The sequence below is a fragment of the Lissotriton vulgaris genome, chromosome 3_1, assembly GCF_964263255.1.
Source record: "Lissotriton vulgaris chromosome 3_1, aLisVul1.2, whole genome shotgun sequence".
NCBI classification, from domain to species: domain Eukaryota; kingdom Metazoa; phylum Chordata; class Amphibia; order Caudata; family Salamandridae; genus Lissotriton; species Lissotriton vulgaris.
Window position 1 is genome coordinate 880,778,265 of NC_141689.1, and position 19,376 is coordinate 880,797,640.

Sequence of the window (19,376 nt, forward strand, 5' to 3'; positions counted from 1 at the left end):
CAGACAAAATGAGAACAAAAATACTTAGCAACATATGAAAGATGCATTAAAAGAATACAAGAAAAAAGAAAAACAAGCTGCTGTCCAAACAGGACAGCATATCCTAGCAATACTGAATGTAAACAGCAGCAGGTTTCGGTCTTGCAGAGCTTAGATTGTTGATTTAAAGTTCCAACATGGCTGCCACACTTAGAACCAACAAGTTGGTAGTCTTTGAATGGTAAACCAATGATGCACTATGGACTGCAGCATTCGATAAGTCTGTTTAAAAGTATCTGGCACATGGGATGCCACCTACTGCAGATGAAATCAGAGGCAAGCAAGCTGCCTCTTACCACTGCCTAGCTATCGTAGGATCCGCTTAGGTAGCCTCCAGATAGAAAGAGGGGAAACCGATATAAAAGAGGAACTATGGATTGAGAACAAAAGAACTGTCCAACCAGTTTTGACACTGAAGTGCACTAATTTCTAGGTGAACACATGAGATCAGAAAATGCTGTCATACATAGTGAAAGGGAGCCAATGGCATTTCGCATCCGATCATAGATGGAAGCAGAGGGTAAATGATGCTCAGGATTATGGAACAAAGCTGATCCAAAGGCCTTCGAATAATTAATAATACTTAATTATTTTTTATTACAAGATCCGGGCAAGCTGCTAAGAAGAGATTCTAGCAAGAATTATCAAAGTGCCAATCTTCTACCCCTAGGATTTCTCAGAGGTGGTACCAACATCAAAATCCTTCTCTACAAAGGTAATCGGAGACATTTTGTGTAACAAAATATCCCTCTGTAGGTTTTAATTGGGCGTAATAAAATTCTAACATTAAACGCCTATTGACTTTAACATATATGCTTTTCAAACATGAATAAGTCGGGCCTACTCCTTTATTGTAACTTTTCATTAGAAACTATCACCGTCTTAGCCGGATAATCCCCATCAGGAGGAGATGAGAGATGCTTCAGCTTCCCATGAACTCATCCAAAGCGGTCTACGAGATGCTTCCAATGAAACTGCTGCTGCTGCACTCAAAGCCATAAGACAGGTTTGAGCACACCTGTTGCTCCATCATAGTCAGATTTCACTTAATGTGTGCTTCTTGCTGAATAAGATCTGCTAACCTTTGAAAATAGATCAAGGACTGTACATTATAGCTGGTATATACCACAGCACAGAGCCCAATTAGATGCTGCATAGGAAATTGTGATCGCCAAATCAATTCTCTTATCCAAAAGGACAGCATTCTCAGAAGTAATCGTATTTTCAGTAGATAGCCCCACCATCAGAATTGACCTGTACCAGCAGCGTCTAGAACTCGTCTGCAAATCCTTGCAGAGGATATCATTTCACTAGAAAATCGAGGAAATTAATGTCCATCTATGCCCCCCATGCCATTCAGAATAGTTTTATGAAGAGGAAGACCTGCTCTTTTTTCTGATAAATCATAAAAACAAATCTTCATTCTCTTCAGTTGTCAGGCTTCAGGGAAAGCCATGTTATCTCTAATATGTTGCAAAACGTCTTTTAGGTCATCACTATGAATTAATCTCCCTTTAACTTCCTACTCCACACCATCAGGGACCAGAGAGTCTGACGTCTTTCTTAGGTTTCTTTGGAGAAGCAGAAGACTCCCTTGCCTTAAAAGCAGCAGTTACAGCCTACTGGATCATGAGCTACAAGACTTCCATAGCAGGAATTGGCTTACAGGGTTTCCCCCATTCCACAGCCTCTATATTTTTATGTTTTGCTGCCCACTTGCCGTCAACCATTATGACAACAGGAACATTTTGCTGGTGCTTCCTTAAATACATGGTAGCACAGCAACCAACATCCAATATGCCACATACTGTCCAGGAGAAAACAGAACTCCTTCACTGCAACAGAAAGTTGCTGGGAGACCAGCAATCAATCAGAACAGTAAAGGAGACTGGGAGCCTACCCAGTAGTTTCCTGATTCTAAGCTGAGTTGGCAACCACTGCATGATTCCCAAGACCCTGCCCCAACCTAAATAACCTGTGTTAGCTCATGCCACGCTCCAACCACAATACAGACATAACACCCTGTTGCCTGAAACAGGGCTAGGAATAAGAAAGCCTATCCCGTCCCCCCAAAAGGAGAGTAAACATCAAATCACAGCATGGTCCTACCCTCCTGCCCGCACCCAAACAGCGTGTCGAAAATCAGAAAGCCCACTGGTAACATCAACTTACGGGTCCTTTCAAACTGGTCAACTCAGAATGGCTTTGTTCCGAAAAGTTCTTACTTCCTAGACTGGAGCCCTCATTGGGTCTGCTCAGTAAGACCTCCCACCTCCAGCGCAGGGGCTGCAAGAGCAAGGCATCATGAAACAGAAAACAATATAATCAAAAAAGGGGGTGCCACATGGCTCATGTTTGAGCCCTACACTTTTTAACATCTATGTGGCCCCCCTGGCCAGCCTCATGAGATCATACGATTCATCCCAGTGTCGTACGCGGATGACACCCAGCTTCTCTTCCCATTTAAGTCATTAACCAAGGCGGTTAAACAGTCCTTTTCAGAAGGCATGAGGGCTATATCACAATGGATGGCCTCGAATTTCCTGCAGTGTAATCTAAGAAAAACAGAGGTAATGCTCTTTGGGGAAGCGACACTGTTGTGGACATCGGACTGGTGGCCTTTAGATCTGGGCCCCATCCCTAGCCCTAAGCAGGTGGTGAAAAACCTGGGTGTCCTTTTGGATCAAGGTCTTTCTCTAAAAGAGCACCTAAATCAAACAGCCGGGTCCTGTTTTCATGTAATAGGACTACTCCGAAGAGTGTTTCCTTTACTACCGGACCCTACTAGAAAAACCCTTGTTCAGGCCCTGGTGATCAGTCGCCAGGACTATTGTAATGGGCTATTGATCTCGGCAAACGACTGTTTACTCAGCAGGCTCCAGGTGGTTCAGAATACTGCCGCAAGGTTCGTTTTGAATGCTCCACCTAGATCTCCATCACGCCCTTTGCTGGAAAAACTCCATTGGTTGCTGATCCGTCAACTGATCAAATTCAAAACCTGCTATGTTGTCCATAAGGGTATACACGGCCTGGGCCCCACGTATCTGGCGGAGAAAGTTGTCCCCTATAACCCAGTACACACCCTCCGCTCCAGCAATCAGTCCCTTCTTCGAATCCCCCCCATCAGAAGGGCAAGACTGGGTGGAAAGGCCCTTTCCTACCTTGGCCCCTGGCTTTGGAACAAACTCCCTGCCACACTCTGGCTTTGTACCGATCACTTTGCATTTAGGAAACTGTTAAAAAAAATTGTTTCAAACTTAGCACCGTCCCTAGATCTCTAGTTCATCCACTCTCTGCCATTTGCTTTGAGCGGAGAGATACTCCTCCGGGAGTCGATTCTAGCGCTATACAAACCTACAAATAAATAAATTAAATCATACTTAACTTCCACGTGGCAAACCACCTGAAACAAAAAAGGCAAAAAGCATTTACAATGCAACGGTCTCGCCTTTGCAAAAGTTAGAGCTATTGGCATTGTAAATGACAACATTTTTATTTATGTGTTGGTTTTGAAAACAGATAAATAAATGGCATTGTCATTTACAATGCCAATAGCTTAACCCCTTCGAAGCTAATGACGAGCTGGGCTCGTCATGGCGCTTACCTGCCGTGCGCGGATGACAAGGCCAGCTCGTCATGATTAATGGTCATTTTTTTTTTCAGCTCAGGACGGGAAAACGCCTAGCAGCCATGTGGTTAATCTCTCGCAAATGCGAGACCTATTGCATTTGCGCACACACACCCAAACCCACACACAGACACAGAGACACCCCCACACACAGACACAAAGACCCCCCACCCACACACACACACACAGACCCACACACACACACACACACACACACAGACCCACACACACACACACACACACACACACAGACCCACACACACACACACACACACAGACCCACACACACACACACAGATCCACACACACACACACAGACCCACACACACACACACAGACCCACACACAGACCCACACACAGACCCACACACAGACCCACACACAGACCCACACACACACACAGACCCACACACACACACAGACCCACACACACACACAGACCCACACACACACACAGACCCACACACACACACACACCCACACACACCCACACACACACACAGACCCACACACACACACAGACCCACACACACACACAGACCCACACACACACAGACCCACACACACAGACCCACACACACACAGACCCACACAGACCCCCACACACACACAGACCCACACCCCCACACACACACAGACCCACACACACACACGCAGACCCACACACACACACGCAGACCCACACACAATGCAACTTGAACTCATCTTCACGAGACAGCAGGCTCTGGCGCTGGGCTGCATCCGGGGCGCACAGAGCTCGTGACTGCGGTGGCACTGCTCTTGAGGGCAGCACGGACGGTGATTCCGTGAAGGCCCAGAGCAGCTCCCATCAGTGACCATCATGTATAATGCACAGCACGCCGGCATTCAGTGTGCAAACCTTAGAAAGGGTCACATCTCCAGCTACAATACTCCTATTTTTTACACCGCACCGCACAAACTTAAAATGCCATTAAATTATGATTATCGTGAAGGATGAACGTCTGCAGCTACAGGATGTGAGGAAAAGGAAAGCAGAAAACCAACTGTAGGAATTAAAAGTAACACAAATGTGAGCCGTGAGGCATGGTGTGTGTGCTGGTGCAAGCACAGTGTGCCATGAGGCAGGAGTGATTATTAGTGCAAGCGCAGTGTGCCGTAAGTCACGGGGTGTGAGCTGGTGCAAGCACAGTGTGCCTTGAGACATGGGGGGTGTGTGTTGGTGCAAGCACAGTGTGCCGTGAGTCAGTGTGTGTGCTGGTGAAAGCGTATATTGCTGTACAGGAATGTATTGAGTCTAGACTTCAAACAATCTGTGAGCAAATTATTGATGTTTCAGCCCCTAAGCAAAAACACATGGGACTTTATACTGGGCAAAGACCAATTTATAGGAGCCACCTACACAGTTCAGTAAGGCAACCTCTTGACTAAAAGAGAACTAAAGTTCTAGTAAGAAGTAGCAGTTAACCACAGCATAAGGAATTGAAAGGAACAATCTGAGACTGGCAGACGAGTCAAAGGATGCCCTACACCGCCACCGCACGAAGAACTGAGAAAAGCACCCAGAGTGTGGCTGGAATGAGTCAAAGGGGACCAATTCCACAGGCACCTGAGCTCAGGGGTGCGGTGCAGTGAGGCTTTCCCTCCAAGCTCTGGGATGAGTCACTTTGAGGCCTTACTCCAGGTTCTGAGTCAGTAGCTGCGACACTTCCCCAGGCACTGTGGGTTACAGTAGGACTTTTCTGTTGGCACATGGGCTCTGGGGTATTTTAACAGGATTTCTCACCGGGTCTGTGGTGAGTCACACGAGGCTTTTCAGCAGGTAGCAGTCCCTCTGGAGTGAGTCGCAGTGGATGGCATGAGTCCCACATTTCGTGGGAAAGTCGTGATTTTCCACCCTCTGTCCTGGCAAATTTCCGGTTTTTACATAGTTCAACTATTTTTATGTTTCCTGAGAATTCACAACCTTTATAATGCAGTCGATCCTCACCAATTTCAGCTGAGTTGCAGCCTAGAACCTGGCCTGGTGCATATTTCAGACCCGGGTGGTTGTTTACAGGCATCCAATCTCACCAGGAAAGGTGGGGGGGGGGGGGGGGGGGGGGGGGGGGAATCCGTAATCCTTTCATCTGCTTGGAATGTGATTATTGGTTAGTCACTCCAGGAACCCGGGAGCCTGGCAGTGTTTCATTTGTGTGATTGCAAAGGCCCATGTGGTTTTTTTTGTGTTTTTTTTTTGTTTTTAAAGAGACCACCCCCCTTGCTGCTAATACGAAGGTTGCCTAATGTGGTTACATCACATGCCTTTCTCTTCCATCACCCCACACTTCCTACCTCCTTATCTCTCTTGTAGGTTATTATTTATCTCTCCTTTCATCATTTTTTTTATCTTTCACTCCTTTCTTCTTGCTGCCTTCTCTTGCTTCGGTAAAAGTCGGACATAATAAAAATAAGTCCTGACGGCCAAAAAAAGTGGAGGTGCCCACCAACTGCATGCGCTGGCTCAAATTAAGCACTGGGCTGGTGCACGACCAAAGCACAGAGACGCCTTCTGGATGCTGCTTAGAGGGAGCTTGGGTTGGACCTCACATCCGCTTCCCCTCTGCATCACCTTGTAGCTCTAAAAGCTGAAAATTCCTTTATTTTATCAGTAACATACAGCGCCAAGAAGCATCAATACGATGCGCGAAAAAAAATCAGTTTAAAAATACAGTTTTTCCCTTAGTGACACTCAACTGTGCATTTTTCGGAGAAGTGTGGCTCAATGGTTAGAGCGGCAGACCCTGATGCAGAGGTCTGGCCCGGGACAAGGGTTCAATTCCCGCCTCGGCGGCTCTTGGACTCAATTTCCCCGGACCTGATAATTCTCGCCTCGGTGCCTAGTCTAATCATGGGTCCCACTCTGTGACTCTGGGCAATAGCTTGCTTAATCTCCACAACGGCCCCAGCAGCGCTGTGGATGCCTGGCTTCACCTTGGGGGGTGCCCAGGAGTGGACATTTCACAGGAAAGCCAGGATGGGTTCCACAGCGGTATGAATACAGCGCTACGAGGCCTCCGGGTAGAAGTGCGCTATATAAAATACACTACATTTTAAAACTAATTGGTACAGAGGGGCATTAGACCCCCATCGTCTGTCTCGGGGGCTGAAATCCAGAGTGGGTCTTCTCTGATGTTCAGAATCCGTAGGAAATGTTAATTAGCCATTTCTTAATCCGTGACTGTGTCCTTCCTTTACTTTATGGTGGCTTTATATGGGGTGGGATGGGGTGTGCCTGTGCACCTCTGCCATTTCTGTGTGTGGAGAAAGCATACGGGGGCAGCGGGAAGGGGGGGGGGGGGAGGCAAAAGCGGGACGGAGGAGGGCTGTGGGCAGAGGGAAGGCGAGCGGACCAATCAGGGGCGCCGCGAGGGTGTGTTTAGAATCACAAGGCGCTGGGTGGCTGCGAGGTAAGAGGGGGCACCTGATTCGAAGGGCTAATCGTGAGAACGCTTCAGTTCACTTCAAGCCCCGGCTGCCATCCCACGCTCCCCCAGGAATACCCATCAGAGGCCGGGACTCACAGCCCCGGACCGTTCTCAGCTGTCATTCCCCCGTCCCCACAACCAGATGGAGCTTCGCTTTCTTCTCAATAGACAGGGAAAGCATACGGGGGGCAGAGGGAAGGGGGAGGCGAGAGCGGAGGAGGGCTGCGGGCAGAGGGAAGGGGGGGCAAGCGGAGCCGAGCAACTCCAGAAAGAGCCGAAGTATGGCGGGGGGGATACTGGGGGCAACAACACGAGGACAAAGAGCAGAAGTTACCTGCTGATAGTTACATGCAGCACAGGAACAGACCAGAAACATGCTTTCGTTCTGGGACACAGGATCCAACACCACCATGTTTCTCCAAGGCGAGGCAGAAATGCCTCGGAGAAACACAGCCTCATTTTGGGATTCAGGGTGTGTTTTTCGTTCTCTCCTCTTCCCATTGGCTGAAAGCTAAAATTCCAGCCAATGGGAAGAGGAGAGAAAGAAAAGAGAAAGAAAGTTAAAAACAACCCCGAAACCCAAAAAGACAGGGCTTGAACGGAATGACGCCCCTCTCCTCCAATGGCTGGCCTCCGTTTAGGAAGTCAGCCAATGGAGAAGAGGGGCGGGTTCAACCCCCCCCACACTGTAAACACAAGATCTCTCCCTGTGACTGCGCAAGCGCAGCCTACGCAGGTCTCGACCTAAAAAGGGATGGACGGTAACTACATGTTCCATTTATATCAGGTGACAGGATGTTGGTGTAATGTTAGAGAAGGAATGGGAAATGTTATTTTTTCTACTTGGGATTTTTCTGGTGGGAAGAGCATTCTCTCATGGTAATGACGAGGAGTTCAGACAAGGCGGTAATAACATTCTGCAAACATAATAAGGCAAAGTATGGTGACCAAAGATGCCCAAACAGCATGGTGGCAAAAAACAAACTGGAGCTCTAACAACTCGAAGAGTCGCTGCCAGGGTGCACCCCGCCCCTAAAACAAATTCTACAACACCAAACTCCTGTTCATAGAGTAGCAAAACAAGGACAAAAAATAATAAAGAGAAATCTAGTGTTTCATTGAAGGATTATCAATCACGCAATTGCCACACTGAAAAGGATTCTACTTTTTCTAATGAGCACGACACCACATTCATACTAACATCAAAACATTATACCACAAACACCTTAACCTCAATGCTTGTGACAATCCAAATTTCCAAGTAATGCTTTATGTCTGCTACCTACCATTCAGATTTGCATATGGCTGGGTCCAAACTGGGGTGGCGTAGTGGGAAAAAGAACGATGGATTTAACCCTGAGCTTTTGACTGGGGGAGAATGTTTCCATTGTCAGCATTTCGTCCATCATTTGTTTGCTGTAACACTTTTCGCCCCAAATGGGATGGGTATGCCCAGACGTGGGTCCCTTGCTCAGTGTGCCACTGGATTCAAGCTAGCCTGTCTGAAGAAAGGTGACATACCCTGAAACCGGTCCCAGGATGCTTGTTTCCGGTCCACAGAGGACCTGGCCTGGCAGTTCAGTCTGGACTGTTCCCATGAGGCACAGGGTCAAGACTGATTTGCATTTGGCTGGGTCCAAACTGGGGTGGCGTAGTGGGCAAAAGAACGATGGATTTAACCCAGATCTTTTGACTGGGGGAGAATGTTTGCATTGTTTGCAATCCGTCCATCATTTGTTTGCTGTAACACCTACTAGTCCGAAACAGAAGAACTCTTCATAATTTCAACTGAATGGCCTGACTTGGGACAAGCAATCAAATTATATTGGCTGGACAAGGTATCACGGAAATTAAACTTGACTCAAACTGCTCTCATTCAGCAATGATGATGCTTTGTATCTGTATATGTGAAAGCTCCAACGTAGCTGTACTGTGAAAAGCTTAATTATTAAAAACATAACTAAACAACATTCTGTTATGTTAAAATGTGTTTACATGGCGTGTGTTCCTTCATCTGTATGCCCCTGCAACTGTAACAGGTCTAGTAATGTCCCACCAGGATTTATCAGATTTCAGAGACTATTTGGTATGCCTTTCAAACAGTAACGTCAATTGTACTCTGCTGTTTGTAATACTTGATTGATGGATTATGAAGTTTAATGATGCAGCCAGATATCTTGCCAAAGCATTTAGATACAATCAAGGTCAGTGGTTCTCAACCTGTGGTCAATTTATCCCATGGGGTCTGTGAGGCCTTAGTGGGTCGGTGTTGAGAATGTAATTGCATTATGTCGTTGTTTAATGCACAGTTATTTTCCCTTTCTATTGTAGCGCGTCACATAGCGTCATGTCCGAACATTACTTACTTATGTGACGTCATTAGGTTCGAGAAGAAAACACTGTTAGCCTCTTTGCGGAGCGCACATAGTTTTACTAGCTCCCCGTGGGCCCTTGGTATTTAGTAATTAAATACATTTCCAATTCAACTTGTGTCATCGTGATCTTCCCCACTACAATTCCCGACGAGGGTCAAGGACGACGAGGGCTCATGAGCGGACATATAATTTACTGAAGCAAAACAGCATTGGGTGATGAACGTGCTGAGGAGACGCCGGCAATTGACAGACAAGGAAAGTTATAAGTAAGTGGGGAAAAAAACTTGCCGAAGCACTGCTTGAGGAAGGCTTAGCCGCGCTGAAGGAATACAGTCAGCTGCTATGCGTGAGGCATGCTGGGAAGGCAAAGGCACGGATTCTGATTTGCCATTGGTGCATGTACAGGCAGCCATATTGTGAGAATTAACACGCTCTGAAAAGAAACAGCGTGAGGAAAGCGACAGACATTAAGCAAGCTGACAGGAAGCGGCGCACTGGAAATTGATCAAAAACACAGGTGCAAGCATAACGCTAAGCATAGAAAAAAGAATAAAGAAGAAATAAAGTTTAAATACAGCACTGAGTTTTTTTTGTGGAAGTGTAAGCAGTGCAGAAAACTGTTAAATAAAATACACCAGCACATGGGAAATAGTATGCTATAAGAAACAAAGCATATAAGAAGGGATATAACAAAATCAAATTTTAAACATCAAGAATTGTGGTGCATCAATAACAAAAGTTGATAAGAATATGGCACAAAGCACTAATATACATGTGCCACCACTTTTCCTTGAAGAACCAGGAAAACATGTCATGAAATGGAAAAGTTGGTGGAGGGCTTTTGAAAATTATATTCTATCTATTGATGGGAAAGTTTATGATGCTGAAAAGGAAAAAAGCACTTTTATTTGGTTTATTGGGAAAAGCTGGACAAGATTTATTTGATAGCTTGCCGGAGTATTAAAGCCCACCAGGGGTTTTCATACCATTGAATGAGTACGAAGAGGCAATAAAAAGACTTGAGAAACAATTTGCGGAAGAAAGCACTATAATGGTAGGAAGGCACAAATTTGTTTTGAGAAAGCAAGAAGAAGGAGAAACAGTGGAAGAAATAACCGATACTTACATCAGGGATCAAGTAGTATTTTATTGTTACTCTAAAAAGGTGCAAGAAAGATTACTAGCCTGTAGGAATCCAACGCTGCAGGAGGTAGTGGATATTGGTAAAGGAATAGAGAGGTCACTAATATCAACGAAAGAATTGTCTTGCACAAGTAGTAATGCAAACGTATTTTATTTACAGGAGAAAAGGAAATGAGAAAGTAAAGGTTGCGAGAAAAATTGGAATGACAAAAAGGTAGGAGCAAGAAATTTTAACTATTTCAGGTGTGGATCACAAGAGCATTTGGCTGACTGTAAAACATGCCCAGCTCTAGGTAAGAAATGTTTAAAGTGTAAAAGATTTGGCCACTACACCACCTTATGCAAAACAAAGAGTGTCAGGAAATGTAAAAATAAATGCTGTTGGTGACTTCGATGAAGAGATATGCACCAATACAGTATTATATGTGGAAATGGTGGATGGAAAAAAAAAAGGTCCTGCAGGAGAAGTAAAAATGGGAGACGTTGAATTACAGTTCACAGCTGACTCAGGATCTCCAATAACATTTACTTCTGACAAACTTTTTGATGAGAGATGCAGAATGTGGAACTAAATTAAACCGATATCAACCCAAAGGCTTTTGGGGAACAAGCTATAGACATGGTTGGTTATTTTCATGACACAGTTACATTCAAAGGGAGTGTGATAAACACGAAAATCTACGTTGCAAGAAGAGGTAGAATACTAGTTGGATGGAAAGATCTAGCGATGCTAGGAGTAATTTTGCAACCAGGTGCAAAAGATCCCATAATACTAAAAGAGTATTTAATTAACAGTATATGTATGGAGGAAAATAACAAGTGTAGAGAAAACATTGGAAAAGTATAAAGAAGTATTTGGAAATGAAATCGGATGTGTTTAAGGTTTCACGCATGAAATTAAGCTAAAAAAAAGGTGCAGAGCCAGTGAAACAAAGTGAAAAGTGTTCCAGTGTCAATTAAAGGCGATTTGAAAAAAGTGCTTGAAAAATTGAGAAAGGAAGGGGTAATTGAGGAAGCAGATGAGTCAGAATGGGCGTCGGCAATCGTTGTTTCAAAAAAGAAGAAATCAGACGAGATAAGATTGTGTGTGGATCTCAGATCCCTAAATAAAAACATCCTGATAAACTGCCATCCACTTGCAAGAATACAAGAAATTCTACAGTCAGTCACAGGGTCAAAATATTTCACCTTGATAGATTTAAAAGCAGCATATCACCAGGTATGTTTAGCAGAGGAATCCAAAGAGTTGACCACTTTCATAACACCATTTGGGGCCTACAGGTACATCAGATTGCCATTTGGTCTGGCCTCCTCATCTGGTGTTTTTCAGAAATTAATAGACATTTTATTCAGGGAGTTGAAAGGAGTCTAGGCATTCCAGGACGACATCCTTATACATTCAAAAACAGAACATCTAGAAATTCTGGATAAGGTGCTGAGTATACTTAAGTGTATAGGAATGACAGTTTCAAAAGATAAGTGCAAATTCATGGAAAACAAAATAGAATATCTTGGTCATGTCTTAACATCTGAAGGAATAACACCGAAAGACTCTCTGGTGGAAGCCATAAGAAGCTCCTGAACCAAAAGACAAGGAGACTTTAAAATCATTCCTAGGTCTCAGTGAGTATTATTCAAAATTCATACTGGGATATGCAAACAAGGTAGAGCCTTTAAGGAAATTACTGAGAAAGAATGTAAGTTACTAATGGGCAGATGAACAAGCACAGGCTTTTGCAACAGAAAAAAAGAGAAATTGCTGAAGCACCTGCGTTGAAGCCGTATGATCCAGAACTGGAAAATGTAATCACGGTGGATGCCAGTGCCAAAGGAATAGGTGCAGTGTTCTGCCAACTTCAGGGCAAGGATAAAAATACTATTGCATTCATATCCAGGAGATTAAATGACACAGAGAAAAACTATAGCACTATTGATTGGGAGACACTTGTGTGTGTTTGGGCAGTGCAGAAACTAAAAGGGGGAAAAATTTCACGATAGTTACAGATCAAAAACCATTGGTTTACATGATGGATGGTGAAGGGAGAGGTAATGGCAAGGCTAGCTCCAGGTTAACAAGACTGCTCTCCAAACTTCAAGAATATACCTTTAGCATCCGGCACATAAAAGGTGGTAAGAACTGCAGAGCAGACTGTTTATCTCGCCTGCCCATAAGTAATCACCATGAGGTCTCACTAGAAGACACTGAGTGTGTAGTAGCTTGGATTGATGCCACTGCAATGTGTAGTGGATCCATAGTGGAAGAAGAATGGTTAAAAGGTCAGGAGAATGACAGAATAATGGGGAAAGTAATTAACTATACAAGAACAAAATGGCCTTCCATAACAAATCTAGAAAAAGAATTGAAAAACTACCAACAGACAGACAACGAACTGACCATAGAAAGTGGATTTTTGAAAAGGGGTGATTTATACCGCCTGAAGGATTGAGAAAGAAAATAATAGGATTAGCTCACAAAGGACATCCAGGTAGCAGTGCAACTAGGAACATTCTGAGAATGCACTACTGGTGGCCAGGAATGGACGGTGATGTAAAAAATTATATTGACCGTTGTGAACAATGCTTAAAAGCAGGTAAGCATTGGAAAATTAGTAAAGGGGAACTTCAAATGGTAGAGATCCCAAATGGACCATGGACAAAGATTGCAATAGACTTTGCGGGTCCATTTAATGTATTACAGGAGGATTGCAAATACATGATTGTACTGTGATTATTTTTCTAAATGGGTACATTATAAGTTTGTAAACACAGTGACAACCAGTGTAGTGATAAAGTTTTTGGGAAAATTGATTGCTATGGAAGGTGAACCAAAAATTATTGTCTCTGACAACAGTACCCAATTGGTGTCCAAACAAATGTCTGAATTTTTAGAACATGCAGGGATCAAACAAGAAAAGACACCTCTGTATAGCCCCAAATGTTATGGGCAGGTGGAGAGAATTAACAAATTTATAAAAGAGGGTATTCAGTTGGCAGTTGCTTCAAAATTGAATGTAAAAGAGTTCCTGAGTGAGAAAATAAACACATACAACAACACCTAACGAGACAACTAAACACACTCCATTTTTCCTAATGAGGGGGAGGAAGTGTAACAGTGTACTTACCCCTAAATTCAATAAGTGGTACAAAGATGAGGTCACTCAAGAAGTGGTAAGTGATGAGGCTCTCGGGGTTAAAGAGCACATTGTGGGAAAACAGGAGAAGACTAAGATATTCTGATGTGTCCAACAAAGTAAAAGAAATAGAACATGGTGATTGGATACTGGTTAAGAAACCTTTTAAAGTAGCCAAGGGAGAATCTGTGTTTAGCGACCCAGTAGAGTGTGTAGAGCATCCAGGGGAGCTGTATGCATTGAGGGTAAAGGTTGTCGAAGCAAAGATGATGTAATCAAATTAAAAAAAGGTCAAGAAAAGATTATGAGAGGGAAGAATGAACATGAGGGTGGCCTTGATGACAGCATACTGGAATGGCAAAATATATCAGAGAACCAAAGTTACCCTGACTTAGAAGATAGTTTAACCAGGACTATGGAGAGAGATGTGAGATCTAAGGAAGGTGACGTGGAGCATACTATTGTAGCGACTGATCGTAATGTTAGTACTCCGATTAGGCCTACCGAGGGGGAAGAATACATGAGTAGTCAATGTGTTGACACCAGTAATTCCAACTAATTGTATGCTCAATCCAGGTCAGGGAGAGAAATCAGGATGCCCAAACGATATGATGATTACGTGGTTAAATAATGTGCTTCTTTTACATGTGTTTCATCTTTTGTTTTTCACTGGTGAAAAGGGAGATGTTGAGAATGTAATTGCATTATGTTGTTGTTTCATGCACAGTATGTTTCCCTTTCTATTGTAGAGTGTCACATAGCGTCATGTCCAAATGTTCGGACATTACTTATGTGACGTCACTAGGTTCGAGAAGAAAACGCTGTTAGCCTCTTTGCAGAGCGCACGTAGTTTTACTAGCTCCCTCTGGGCCCTTGTTATTTAGTAAATAAACATATTTCCAATTCAACTTGTGTCATCGTGATCTTCCCCACTACAGTCAGCGACTTACCAAATCAAATATTATAATAAACACATTCAGATTAATATAGTAAACACATATAAAAGTAAAATTGAAAACGTTTCTATATTCTTTTGTGAATTAAACAGTTTTCCTATTTCTGAGCAGGTTTGGTATACACTCGTTTTTTAGGGCTCGCTGCGAAAAGCACGCGAAAGCTCGCCCTCGCAGAGAGAACTATAGCTGTCAGCTCAGCCGACAACGAGTGGAAAGTGGATAGAAGTCCTGGCCGCGCGCAGCGTTTTCCCATAGGATAACGTTTGGCGCGTGCACTTTTGCATTACACAGCATGGCAGATAAAACGGGATCGCGACGCGCACCTCGTGGAATGCAGGGGAAGTCTGCAGAGGGGCACGCGGCGCTGTTAAACAGGCAGCGTTGGCTAAAGGTGGAGTTCTGTCCCAGCCGCTAACCGCCTTCGGGCTCCTGTCAGCAGGATGTTAGCAGCATGCACCCGGGTTACCATAGTTGCTGGTGTAGTGGCCCATTTAATGCAGTTTTCCTGAGTGATTGCATGAAGCGGACATTATTATAAGTTATTATTCTCTGCTGCACCTTGTTGAGCCGTTACACACTGAACAAAACACGGGGGATGTGTTTGTGTAAACATCAGTGGAACTGCTAACAACTTGTAGCAGTTTCTAGACAGAAAATTTTGAGAATGTATGTTATGTGGATCGCACGTGCGCGGAGGATCGTCTAAACTTGGTGACTTTGTTTTTCCATGTGCAAATACATGCTATCGGATCAATGGCGTCAGATAAATAGCTAAAATTAGCCGCCATTATGCGCGGCAGCCAGCTCTCTGCGGCGTGGAGATGATATTTGAGTAAGTGGCCATCGATCAGCTAATGCCTGCCTCGCGCAAGTGCGCAAGGGGCTGTGGCTTTAAGTAATCACTGGCTGCCTGTGCCAGCAGCAGCAGAGGCTGCATTGCCTGCCTCTGCCGGGAGGGAGGGAAGGGCTCTCCCTACAAGGAGTATGGTAACCTGCAGCGCTAGCGCGGATGAGATGGGGCTCCCAGAGGCGCTCGTGTGAATATGGCCAGAGCCAGCCCGGGCCCCGCCGCTGCCTCCACCTGTGCACCCCGGGGGTCACTGGAGCCTGAAAATGGGCTGCTCCAGCAGCAAGATGTGCCTAAAGTCCCCGTGTGCGGCGACCAAGGTAACGAGGGAGAGTCTGGAGTCCGGCCACTTGCTGCAGTTAGGTGCATGGTTCACATCTGGCAGCTCCTGCCTCCGGAGTCTGCAACTTCGCACACGCTGCAATGTTGTGGGATCAGTGCACAGCCCCGGCATCTGGAAGGATCTGGTGTGTGACACTGCACCGAAGCGCGCCCGGCTCCTACTCAGACGTGTGCTCTGCTGACTGGACGCGTGGACAGCCTTTAGCTGCGGACTTGCACGTGTCTTATTTGTGGCGTCTGCTTGTGTTCTGCGTGTGACAGTTAGCAGGTCAGAGAGGTGGCAAACTTGCCGGTCTCTCTTGCTAGGATGAAGGCAACAAATGGGTTACATCGGGCTGAGCACTGGCTACAGGGGTCCGGGGGAATCCTCTACAGCGGGGCTGCTGCCTTTATACTCCCTGTATCCCCGGCATAGGTGCACGTTTAGGTTAACCTGTGGAGAGGTTAATGTTTCTTGTCGGATCTTGAGCAAACATTGCATGTTGCTGGCACCTGTATAGCGCCCAGAATGCGGGGCGTAGTAAGGGTGGCATCGACCCTCATGCAAGGAAATAAACTACCCCCTTGCCACTGTGTAGTAATAAAGTGCAGCCATACTTTTGGTCCCGAGGACCCCTCACATTCCTTGGCCCCCGTGCATTATTGATAGGCACGTCCCTGACGTACAGCGCCTAGACCGCCCTTGGTGCGGCCTTGTTTAGACGTGTGTATGTCTGTGAAAATTGGTCATACATTCACACAAATGTGTGGGAGCTACCCACACATGTGGGTATTTACAATATTAACAGCATCACTGAGCCCCACCACAGCACCACTGAGCCCCACCACAGCACCACTCACTCAGGGGCACCACAACATCACTATGCTCTACCACAGCATCACTTGTCGCTACCACAACATCACTCAGTGCCACCACAGCATCAATCTGTACAACCATTCAACAACTGGTTCAAATATGTTCTCTCAATATTTAAGCTTTATTACAAATGTCAAAAAAAGATGTTAATATTTCACTTCTGTTCTTGTATTTTCGTCACAATAAAATACACTGTACATAATCTTCACAAAAGTTATTTACAAAAGTTTAAGCTATTGCTATTATAAATTACAATAACTTTTAAATTTAAAAAAAAATAAAAGCCATTGTTATTTGTAATATCAATACATCAAAGTCACGTAAATACAACACATATTGCATTACAAATGCTATAGGTGTCACATTTGCGAAAGTTAAAACTATTGGCATTGTAAATGACAAAGCTATTAATTTTGCTCTTCAAAACCAACAAATAAATAAAAAAATTGTCATTTACAATACCAATAGCTCTAACTTTCCTAATGCGAGACCTATTGCATTGCAAATGCTTGTTAATATTGTTTTGAAATTAAAATCATAAATTGCTTAGGCCGGAGGTCGCCAACTTCTAATAAAGACTCGGTAGGGGTCCCCTGATTCCAGTAATAATTAAGCGGGGATCCACGGAAGTCAAAAGGTTAAGAACCCGCTGATCTAGGTTATCTGTCTTGCCCATAACATGTAGTATGGGAATGTGATAACTGGACGTAGTAGTGGAGCAGGTGATATTACACATTCTGCTGGCCTATTTGGACCCTTTGGGTTTTTTTTTTGGTTTTTTTTTAAGGGTGAGTGGCAAGTATGTTAAACAGTTAAATAGTTGTTGCTGTTTAAAGCATTAGATCGTGCATAAGCTGTTGTGAGCATGTCATATCTATGCTGGGAGCGTGTAAGGCGTTCAATCCAATGTTGTGGATTTTTGGGCAAAATACCTTTCGTTGGGTAGCCTGTTCCCAATCTTAGCACGGTTTTGCAAACACCACATGATGGTCATATGACAGAAGCATCCTGCAGCTGGAAAAAACTGTCTACTTGGTTAAAACAGAGCCTTGTGTACTCAATTAAAATGCTGGCCAAATAGCTTGCAGCACTGTAATATGATGACGCTGCCAAAAAAAATTGTTGACAGACGTTACCCGCTAAGGCAGATTCGAAATTCAAAACACAAGATTCCTCGCAGAAAGGTAACATTTAGGGTTGTATCAAGCAGTTCATGTCATGCCACCCATGTCGACCTCCGAATCTGGTACATCCATGGAACAGAGCAATGCTATGAGGTAGAGTCCTTATGAAAAGGTAAACACAGACTGTGGAGTTGAGCCAGCACGGGTTGCTTCTAGAAATGGCAACCCTGTGCAGTTTTAAACATGAGCCTAGTGGGAGAATAAAGGAATAACTAACTTTAATACACGAGTAACCCCCTGGACCCGGGTACCCAATTCTGCAAACAATAACATGGAGGAGGTTCGACGGGAAACGCCATCGATTGAACGCGAATAGCCGATGCATGTTCTCAAACATATGCCCAGTATAGCCGACCGACCAAGAAACAACGTGTCCTTGTTTACAATCGAAAGAGAAAAGAGTTTGTTCGCGATGGAGAGCGACAAAGGGGGCGCAACAAGAACAGCGACGTACGTATAGTATGATAAATCACTGCCTGCGCAGGCTCCGTCTGAGCCTGCGAGTACAGCGTCAGACCGTTTGCATTACTCAGATATTTCGAAACTTACATGAATGACAATACCCAACATTGTTAAATTACGTAGTGTGAGCGCAACGAGGACAGAATGCCACCTTCCCGCCCGCGCCGGGGTATGCGGATCTAACGTCCATCATCGCACGTTCCCTTTTCACGCGAAGCATGTTTCTCTTCTTATTCCACGAGGTTTCTACTACTCACTAACTCGGGTCATGCAAAACACCCAGCATGATATACTCATTGTCGTTGATAACTAACACAGCCCAGACTCCCAAAATAGGCAGATATTGAACCTCCCTCCACGCCCTCGGCATACACATGAACGAACGCCTGTTGCACACGTGCCTCCGCGAAACAGACGCTGCTGCTGTACCTCGGATGCCCGGGCTCTCCTCTTTTGCCCTGATACCGCGAATCTTCACAGGCTTTCCGCTCAAACTGGCCAGCACGATCCTTTGACGGAAGAAGTTGCAGCCTTCATAGCAGAGACAGTGCGCGGCGGCCATGGCAAGGAGGAACTGCTTCTGGCCTCAACGGGCTCCACTCCAGCTGCTGCAGACCTCAAAAGCGCGCCCACGTGTTGCCTCGGCTTCCAGGCTGGGAGCTGGAGCGCTGAGGTCAGGTATAACTCAACGAGGAGTGGCGAAATAAAAGATGACTCGCCCGCGGCGTACGGTATGGCTGCCATTTTGAAATGTCACGGTGTCCGTTTTAGCAAAGCGATAGGTCGCCAAAGCAACCGAAAAACGGAATGGATGAAGTATCAATTAACAATGTTGCTCGCTTTTCTAAACACATTGGGAAACATGACATTTATAATTCAATGTCCGGAATAACTATTAAATTATTCCATTAAAAACGTGTAACTTAATTGAAACCATAGAACCCCCTATTTGGTGTACAGAAGACTA

General features: G+C 44.8%; 1 protein-coding gene across 1 annotated transcript in view; it reads right to left on the reverse strand.

The window, feature by feature from the left end:
- The window catches only part of RCL1 (RNA terminal phosphate cyclase like 1), a 282,516-nt gene extending 263,450 nt beyond the window's left edge, over positions 1–19,066 (reverse strand). The window contains exon 1 of the mRNA XM_086961201.1: positions 18,839–19,066. Within this exon, the coding sequence (XP_086817327.1) occupies positions 18,839–18,971 (133 nt within the window). The 5' untranslated portion in view covers positions 18,972–19,066. The remainder of the gene's footprint in view (positions 1–18,838) is intronic.
- Between the last annotated feature and the right edge of the window lie 310 nt (positions 19,067–19,376).